Source organism: Anopheles bellator, chromosome 2, assembly GCF_943735745.2.
Source record: "Anopheles bellator chromosome 2, idAnoBellAS_SP24_06.2, whole genome shotgun sequence".
NCBI classification, from domain to species: domain Eukaryota; kingdom Metazoa; phylum Arthropoda; class Insecta; order Diptera; family Culicidae; genus Anopheles; species Anopheles bellator.
The window spans coordinates 74743188-74752348 of record NC_071286.1 but is presented as its reverse complement, the minus strand read 5'-3'; the positions used below and the strand labels follow the sequence as shown (position 1 = coordinate 74752348).

General features: G+C 49.5%; 3 protein-coding genes across 3 annotated transcripts; 1 reads left to right on the top strand and 2 right to left on the bottom strand.

Moving 5' to 3' along the window:
• Positions 1-583: 583 nt before the first annotated feature.
• Positions 584-2925, bottom strand: LOC131210052 (beta-1,4-galactosyltransferase 2). The gene is made up of 2 exons (XM_058203243.1): positions 2839-2925; positions 584-2755 (listed from the first exon to the last, which is right to left on the bottom strand). The coding sequence occupies exon 2, from the start codon at positions 2706-2708 to the stop codon at positions 1755-1757; it is 954 nt and encodes a 317-aa protein (XP_058059226.1). The 5' UTR covers positions 2709-2755; positions 2839-2925; the 3' UTR covers positions 584-1754.
• An 891-nt stretch (positions 2926-3816) lies between these two features.
• On the bottom strand, positions 3817-5729 carry LOC131209576 (WD repeat-containing protein 55 homolog). The gene is made up of 3 exons (XM_058202672.1): positions 5581-5729; positions 4567-5478; positions 3817-4493 (listed from the first exon to the last, which is right to left on the bottom strand). Coding segments are annotated over exons 1-3 (1413 nt in total). The 5' UTR covers positions 5583-5729; the 3' UTR covers positions 3817-3994.
• A 337-nt stretch (positions 5730-6066) lies between these two features.
• Positions 6067-8719, top strand: LOC131209167 (programmed cell death protein 10). Its single transcript, XM_058202166.1, has 5 exons — positions 6067-6583; positions 7203-7380; positions 7441-7573; positions 7639-7803; positions 7884-8719. The coding sequence occupies exons 1-5, from the start codon at positions 6509-6511 to the stop codon at positions 7966-7968; spliced, it is 636 nt and encodes a 211-aa protein (XP_058058149.1). The 5' UTR covers positions 6067-6508; the 3' UTR covers positions 7969-8719.
• Positions 8720-9161: the final 442 nt, after the last annotated feature.

Below are 9161 nucleotides of genomic sequence, written 5' to 3'. Positions count from 1 at the left end.
AAAGAAGCAACTGAGGCGAGTGACTATGTTTAGAAACGGTGACACTTTATCACGCCGTTTGCCTACCGTAAAGTTGCCCGCAAAACGGTGCCTCGGAGCCTGTAACTGCTGCGCTAGCTGCTGCAGGCCGCGAGCCATTAAATCTTGTGATAAAAATGTCCTTTTGGGTTGCTATTTTCAGCGCCAGATTTTTCCATGCCCAACTTGTAATCCACCAATATGATTTTTTGATCGGTTGTATGATTTTAGCACAAGGTAATGAAAGCTGGATTTGACCTCTCCGGCGGGCCGACAGTGGGTCAGAAAATATTGAGTAAGAGAGCTAACCTTTTACTGGCCCGAAACAGAGCTAAGAGCATTATTTTAATGTTTTCTTCGGATTCGGATTCAAATCAATACAAATAACGTGTCTTCCATGCTGTCAGTCCACTTGTACACCAGCTTGCATGCATGACTGACAGCCTTTACAGTTTGATTGCACGCAAAGAATTTAAAGATTCACGGTGCAACGGCAACAAATATCCGTTTTGTGGGCAATTTTTACGTAAACACGTTCGGCCAAAAGTAATTTGAATAAATTTGATTTGATTTATTAAGATTTGCCAAGTACACCTTCTTTCGCAACGCACCAAACACACGCCCGTTCACCGTCGTCAAATCGGCCGCCCTTCGGCGGCCCGCTAGTATTAATAGTAATTATTTGAAATTTAACGTAATGCTGTTCCTAAAAATTGCTCCTACCCGTTCTCCGGTATTATCACGCAACGGTTTTTTGTAGTTTTGCTCAAGTAGTTGCATTCCGTCCGCTCGAAGCTCGAAGATCTTCGGCACTCGACAAAAGCGAAAATCAGACAGCTCTATTCTGATAAGCTTACTCGTCCGCCTTTGATGTCCATCGGACGCATATGCTAGTGGTGGGGAGCAGTTCTCTTCACACTGCGTCACCTCATGTTCCCCGCCACGCCAGTGTGGTCAATTTCAATTGTAATAGTACCTACTTACATACTATGCGTTAAAGAGTTTAAATTCTAGATTCCGCGCGGGACATATTCCGCGCGGGTTCTCCGCACGGCCTACCACTACCCTAGAGAAGAGAATAAATAGAAAAAACGTTCTAATCATACTCCTTCCGATAGTGCTGCGGACTGCGGATCGCCAAATGTAACCAACTCCGTTCCGTGGCCCCCGGGCCACAGCACCGGAGGGTCGTAGCGCAGCGCTTAATCATAATTGCAGGTTTTTGGTATTGTTTCACTCAGCGACTACCCTAGGAGCGAATTGTGAATAATTTGTGGTTTGTTAATTGTAAAGTTTGCGATATAACAGTTTTGGTTTAATTGTTTGCTCATGTAGTGTTGGTGTGTTTACGTGTTAATGTCGCGTTTTGTCTCGTAAGGCATTGTTTACTTATTCACGTGATAAAAATCCTGACTCTGGGACGTGTTCCATACCTTGGCGCTGGCAACATAAACAGAACCGCCTTTTCGACGACCAGGTCACGCAACCGAACGCAACGAATCAAGTACAACTCGGACCCCGATGGGACTCTACTTAAGATGGTGTAATTATCTGTAAAAATTGACTACAAAACGACTACGTAGCAATAGCGAAGCGCTAATGCCACGGAACAATACTGAACTCTCTACTCACTTACTAGCTGTGCAACGCAAAACGCCTACAGTTGCGACCTCTGACTCAAAAGATAAAACTCAGTTTCGCTGAAAATCCGAAGGGCACGAAAAGCCAAGCCGAATCTAGGTCTCCACCAGGACGTGCGTGAAGAGGTTGTGCAGTTTCAGGCCAACCTGCTTGTAGACCAGCGAATTTAGGCCGTCGGTGTGGAAGCGCAGCTTGCCGTTTTTGAGGAACGCATGCCGATCCTTGTTCGGCGCCTCCTTCCGGTGCTTCAGCATCGTGTACTGGCTGTAGGCCGGGCTGAAGCGACAGATTTCGATCTGTTTGTTTTGCAACCGGGCGTACAGATCGTCATCTTCGCCGCCCCAACCGCTAAACATGTTCGACATGCCGTTAATGTTGAGGAACACGCTCGACTCGATCGCAACCGCTCCACCGAACAGCCCGCGATACGGCAGATTGTACCGGAACACGTCCAAACTCGAGCACATGTGGCGCGGTTTTCGCGAGCACGCGTACAGATGGCCCAGGTTCATTGGCATCAGGTCGACATCCTGCAGAACCAGGCATGGGTAGTCGAGGCTCATGGCAATCAGTGCTCCGATGTTGAAAAGCTTCGCCCGGTTGAATGGTTTCGGGTCGTACTGTTCGATCACGAAAATCCGGTAGTGGATCCGCTGCCGTCGCAGATAGTTGTGCATGTAGATGAGGAACTGATTCAGTTGGCGCTCGCGCTGCCGGTACGGTATAATGATGGCCGTAGACATAGACGGTAGACACTCCTCGGGGTAGTACTCGCCCCCGAGCCGCACATTGTTGTTGATGATCTCTTCCGTGAACGGGGGCCGGAAGAGGGACAGATTTTCCTCAATAACCTCACTGTAGTCACACCGGAGACCGTTGCGCATCTGAGAGATGTTTTTCGTCGTCTTGCGGATCAGCTGATCGTAAATGTTCTCTCCCTCGATGTACTCGTACACGCTGGCGAACCGTCCCGGCCACAGGAAGTACACCATCAGGACAAGGTACGCCACGTAAGCGTACACACTGCTCGACACCCGGAAGGTAATCATCGTGTATTACGCCAACCGATTTTCACTCCGCAAACGCGTGGAGACCACTTTTCCGGGGCACGGAAGACGGGAGAGAAGTGAGGTCGGTCAGTGTAGGACGAAAGCTGTATGGAAAGGATTCGAGCGGTACCTCAAGGATTGGCAGGAAGTGAACGTAAACCGGACCAACAGCACCGACACAGGGCAAGGACCAACACATACAAAAAGTGCATTCGGCAGTGCGGCCAGAGAGAGGGACGGAGTACGGAACAACGAGAACACAAACAATTAGGACGAAAAGGTGAACGTTTGTGCACGTAGCTGTGTGTGTGCGTGCGTCTGTGTTTGGGGCCAACAGTGTGCTAACAGAGAGAGGCCGGAAAGTAGTCCATTGGACGGGAAAAAACGGGCCACCCTACTAACGTCGGACTCTTCGATTGCACTTCGGCATGCTCGTCGGCACCGGTTTGGGCTGCTATGATGATTTTGCTGATTGTGTCGATGACGATGAAGTGAATGATTATCGCGAACACCGGCTGTCCTGCTCGGATTTCCTGGGCTTATGTTTTGGTCCCGTCTACCACCGCCGCACGGAACAACAAACGGAAAACGTTTTCGTAACGAAATTACAACTCCACCGTCGCACTACGTCCTTCAGTAGGGACTTCAGCTCGATCCGGACGTCTGCCTTCTTGCCAGACTCTAAACTCTCGACTGCAATTAGTTGTCCTTTTCCAATGTTCTATGCGGCGCGAGTCCTGACAGTGCGGCACATCAGAATCGGATTGTTTGTTTCCGAAGCACACTCGAAACAAACACGAAGCGGGAACAGTAAAGTGAGTAAATACCAAAGTGGCTTATTCAGGATTGCGTGAAACTGAGACTACCTTACTACGGAATTCTTTACATTCTGTGTTTTTTTGTGTTACTCGTAACTGTTTGTAGGGTCAGATGGGAGAAATCCATCGCACCGACAACAAAAACTGTTGTTGCAAAAACAAAACAGAAAATTGACAGCTGCTCAAGCGTTTGTACGAAACATCCGATAGCGTTTATGACTACGTGGCCACGGCTGCAGCACCCGGTCAAGGTGTTTGGAGATAGCATCCCAAGCGACCCGTTTACGCATTAAGATACCTTTTATTATACTCAATATTTTAAACATAACCTGCGTTCGTGGTTTGACTCAACAACCGTTTTGCGGCTCACACCGTAATCATCGTTGCGGTTGCCTCGGTTAATTAACTCTCCGTTGAGGCTGCTGCATTGCCAACATGCAATCTTGAAATGCTCCCGAGAGCGCCGATCTATTCGTCGTCCATGTCGGCAAAGAAATCGCGTGTATTCGTACGCTGCGAAGAGGGCAAGTTGTGCTTGACGGCCCGTTTGTCTGGTCGGCTGTTGCACTGGATGTCATCGAAGTCTTCGAAGTATTTTACATTCCAGAACCGCACGTCATTGTCGTGCGAGCTGGTCGCGATCAGCTCCCCACTGCCACTGATGTCCATCGTGTCGACCGCCATCGAATGTTGGCCAACGATGCCCAGCATCCTGCCTGGCACCATGTGCATCGCTCGAATAACTCCGTCTTCACCGGCCATCACCGCAATCTGATCGGTGATCGGCACCATCCGATTGGCACTCGGTTTCGGTCCGCTAAACGCATCGCAATGGTACGCAAACTGGTTCCAGTTGAACGTGTAGTAGTTACCCTTCGAGGTACCGACCACCACTTTGCTTTCGCGCTTGAACAACCCCATGCAGTTCATTTCCTCCTCGTAAGGTTCAGATTGAATGTAAAGCCTCCTAAAATAAGAAAGTGATGAAAAAAGTTTTTAAAAAACCAACAAAACACTGGGTCTCTCCCATCGCCCGTTACCGTTGAGCAATGTTGATCGTCGTCAGCAATCCATCACCGCTAGTCGTTAACAGGTACTTTTGTTGCTGATCGGTCGTGCAGATCGACGAAATAAAGTCTTCCGCCAAGCGGAGCGAAAACACCGGCTCCTTCTGGCGCACATCCCACAGCTTCAGCGTGCCGTCGTCGTCACCAGTGGCGAACGTGTGCACGTCGATGTTGGCCATACTGTAGACTGGTTCCTCGTGTGCCGCTTCCCAGCAGCGTGTCAACTTGCCCGTCGCGACGTCCGTCACCATTATTGATCGCTCGCGGCCGGTCGTGATGAGGGCCCGTCCATCGCGCGAAAACTCCACACAACGCACCGATTTCGTGTGCAGTTCATGTGTGGCTTCGAGTTTGTTCTCCTCGTTTGCATACCGATAGAAAAGCACATCGCCAACGGACGTGCCGATCGCAAGCAAATCCTCTCGGGTGTGAAACGACAGATCGATGACGAAATCGTCGGTCCGGATGTCGGGTGGTTTCGAACGGGGCTTCTTAATCTCCGCAATGATTGCCTTCACCACATCGTCCTCTTCCATCTCTTCGTCGTAATCATCAATAGCACGATGGGTAGCGGTCGTCCCGCTCTCACAATTGGGAGAAGGCGGACTGGAGGAGATACTTCCAACGATACTGGGATCAGAATCTTCGTAACTGTCCGTAGAGTCATCGGACTGTTCTGCTTCTTCCTCCTCGTCTACAACCTCAAGCGTAAAATCCGAATCGTTCGAAGCGTCCCCCATGTCGTTGCCCTGCGCGGTATCGTTCTCTCCCAACTGTTCCTCCGGCCCACCGAACTGCTCCAGCAGGTAAGGGTCGTCCACTAATAAGTCCTCGTCCTCGTTTTCGCTGGCCGCATCATTGAAATGGGGCGATTGAAAATTCCTCCTACAAAAAACGAGAGTTCTCGTGCTCCAGTTGCAGGCTTTCTAGGTTATGGTGCTTACATTGGCCAGAGCCACGGTTTGCGGTTACGAGCCAAACACTTACATGGCCACTAGTTGCCCACCGCAGAATGCTAACAGCGTTCTCTGCCTACGGCCCTCGCACACTGCCCGTTCCACTGCAACAATAGACGCAGGTACGCCGTAACAAACAACAACTAAAGACGAGCAGCACAATGCATACAACAGCGCGTTTTCCGTACTGTGCAGACTGTGACGATTTTTGTACGTCGTAGTCTTTGTTGTGACAGCACAAGCAGCCGCCGGCACAGGGTGCCGAATGGCGAAACATGCTCATAGCACTCAATCGCATTAATTGGTGCAGCTCGGTCTACTTTATTTACTGATTAAATGCCAAATGGCCCTTATTCAAAGCAAATCTACATGTTTAAAACAATTCTACTCCAAACAAAGGCGACTGGCGATCAAAATCACTTCACTAGCCGCCTGCTGGTCGGCGCAGTGCCCTGTCGCCCGCCATCTGACAGCCGCCCGTTGTCGATGTGTCAGAAAATATTTACGTGAACTGGTTTCTCCGAGCTCCGTTGAGTTTCGTCCCCAAAGCAGAAAACAACGCTTCCTGGTGCTTCCCGGACGTGTGCTCTACTGTTTCGCGCACTAAAAGCGATTCTATGTTGTGCGGGCAGCTCGTGTCCGCCGTACGGCATCTGTGAACTTCAGTTGGCCAGTCTTTTCGCCTCCGCTCTGCGCGCCGTGCTCGAGAACGCGTGTGTGCCTGTGTGTGTTTACTAGTGTTTCCCTTCGGAGGTCGATCGAGAAACTATCGAGTGGACCGTGAAAGTGGGTGCAGTGAATCATCGGAGCGGGCGAGGTTTCTGCGACTTATCCTTATCGCTCTGCGTCAAATTTGGACACAATCGCCCACGGTACGGGACGTTCGTTGCGGGTTTCATCCGGAGGATCGCAACTTTCCAACGGTGTCTGCGCCAAGGGAAGCCCCCCGAAAGCAAGCGATGACAATGGGAGACGATGCGCCCGTCGTCACATCCCTGGTGCTTCCGATCCTGATACGACCGATTCTGTCACAGGTAATGTGTCGCTTCTACCGATCGTTCGACGCCATCAATCCGCGGCCGATTCCGTGATCAGCCACGGGGAAGCCCGAATACATGGTGCAGGGAAAGCCGTTTTACTAGTTTTAGCGACGCAACAGCGGCAGCGAAACCACGGCCACAGGCTGCCGTTTGTCGTACGACGTATATTTAGCATAAACCACTTTTTTCCTTCCTGCTTTGTACGCCCGCTAATGGAACAGGCTCTGGTCGGTCGGTCGGGGCGGGTTTCTATCTACGGACCAAACGGTGCTGCACCGCAGTCCATTACCAGGATGTTTACGATTCACTTTTCATCGCTAAACGTTTGATTATGGTGTGCCAGTCCGGCGATGAAAGGTCCGGTCTTCCACTCGGTCCACTCCGCTTGACGAATGAATTAAATTTGATGCGCTCACGTTCCCCATGCGCTCTGCTGGAGGAACCGGATGTCACCGGTTTAGTGCCCGATGCCGATCGTTAGCGTTCGCAGTGAAGGGATTGGTTTGCAAAACAAATGGTAGCCACAGCCACAGTGACATTTATCGCCCCGTTAAAATCTAATTTCGAAAACCATTTCGTTGCATAATGATGTATCTCGTCTTTTCCGATTCAGCTCGAACGGCGCGATGTGGTTGCATCGCAGACACTGCGGGCCGCACTGACCAAAGCGGAACAGAGCCACCCGGGCCTGACGTACGATCTGGTGATGGGCATCATCAAGAAGGGCGACATTAACGTTAACATGAACGAGAGCATCCTTCGGCTACAGGGTGCCGCCACCGATACGGACCGTGAGTGTTTGCCCATCGCGTGTAACGCTGATTGATCAATTGGTTCTTGCTGACTTCTAGTGATCGAATATCGCCTCAACCGGACGGAGGATGCGTTCCAGGAGCTGAACAAAAAGTCTGCCGCCCTCAAGCGAATTTTGAGCCGAATTCCGGACGAGATTGCCGATCGAAAAACATTCCTGGAGACGATCAAGTATGTGAGGAAAAGGGGCACTCGGGCCACTCCAAATTACGCTCATTGTTTGTATTTCTTTGCAGAGAAATAGCTAGTGCCATTAAAAAGCTGCTCGATGCGGTGAACGAGGTGGTTGGCTTCATACCCGGTTCCTCCGGCAAGCAGGCGGTCGAGCAGCGCAAGAAAGAGTTCGTCAAATATTCGAAAAAGTTCAGCACCACTTTGAAGGAGTACTTCAAGGAAGGAGAGTAAGTTGTCACCGACCGTCGAGTGCGCAATTCACCCTTACCCGAGCACAATAATGTTCCACTTTCTCTCATCCTTTCAGAGCGAATGCCGTTTTCGTAAGTGCCCTGTACCTGATACACCAAACAAACCAGATAATGATCACGGTGAAGAATAAGTGCGAGTAGAATCGTTACATTACACCGTCGCCCCTAGCGGCCTAAATTCTAGGCACATTCAAACGGCCCGCACCGGTAGCAGCAGTAGTACCGAATGTGGCGAATGTTATGAACGAATGGGTGCCTAACGCTAGGGTTTTGTTGTTTGATTCCAATTATTTTAGGCTTAACGTTATTATGATTACTTTCATTTGTTTTTCTCTTACTCTACATCTTCCCGTGCACAGAAGGAAGGCACCGTGTTTGTTTTCCTTATTGTTGACAGTGTTGTTAAAGACAAGTAGTGAGTGTCCGTGCGGTGTTAGGTTCCGCACGGATTATGTGAGTTCACTACAACCAGTTCGAAAGGATGCCTCCTTTCGTAGATCAGTAATGCGACACAGTACAGCACTAATTTAATATTTACATTGCAATAGGAATCATAGAGGTGCGAATATTACATTAAACCATATAGGCAAAAGATATAGAACGAAAGAGGTAAATGAAGGTAAAAGATTGGCGCAACACGTTAGTGAGAAGCTATATACTATTATTACGATTAATGCTATTAATAAAAATATTACTGTTTATTTGAACGATCCTACAAGCCAACGGCGTGGATAGTGAAATAGGGAGCAAAAAATAGAAACCGTATCTAAAGAGGAAACTGTGGCGTCTTTCAGTAGTCCGCTGGCCGTTTGGATGACGCGAAATTTGTCGTTCGTTCTACTGCACTCGAGGCTATTGTGGTGGAGCAGAAAATCCAATAAAACAGTATAGTTTTACATTCTCGATGTGTGACTAGCGTTTCCTTTATCCTGCGTTTATCGCCTGACATACGTCTTTCGAGTTGTGCAAATTAAAGCCAAGGTCATGGTCTCTGTCCTCTCCGAGGGCGTCGTGGGTGCAAGAAAGTCACTTGATTTCCACCAGGACGCACATCAACGATAAAATGCAACAGTGCAAACGTTAATGAAGCTCCTACGGGCCATTTCATGCCACACTGGTCAGTAGCTTGATGTTTCAATTAAATGTCGACCCACCAGTGGGAACAAGCGGACGTAACTCGTGGCGCCGCATGCATTGTATCGTTGGTTCGTTGGTCCGACAAGTGGTCATTAATTAAATTTTCCTCTTGAAAAGTCATGCTCATGCCAGGAGCTTGGCCGGAAATCGCTGCTGCCGACGCGAAGAAAATTAAAACTAGAATAAGGGGCCTCCAT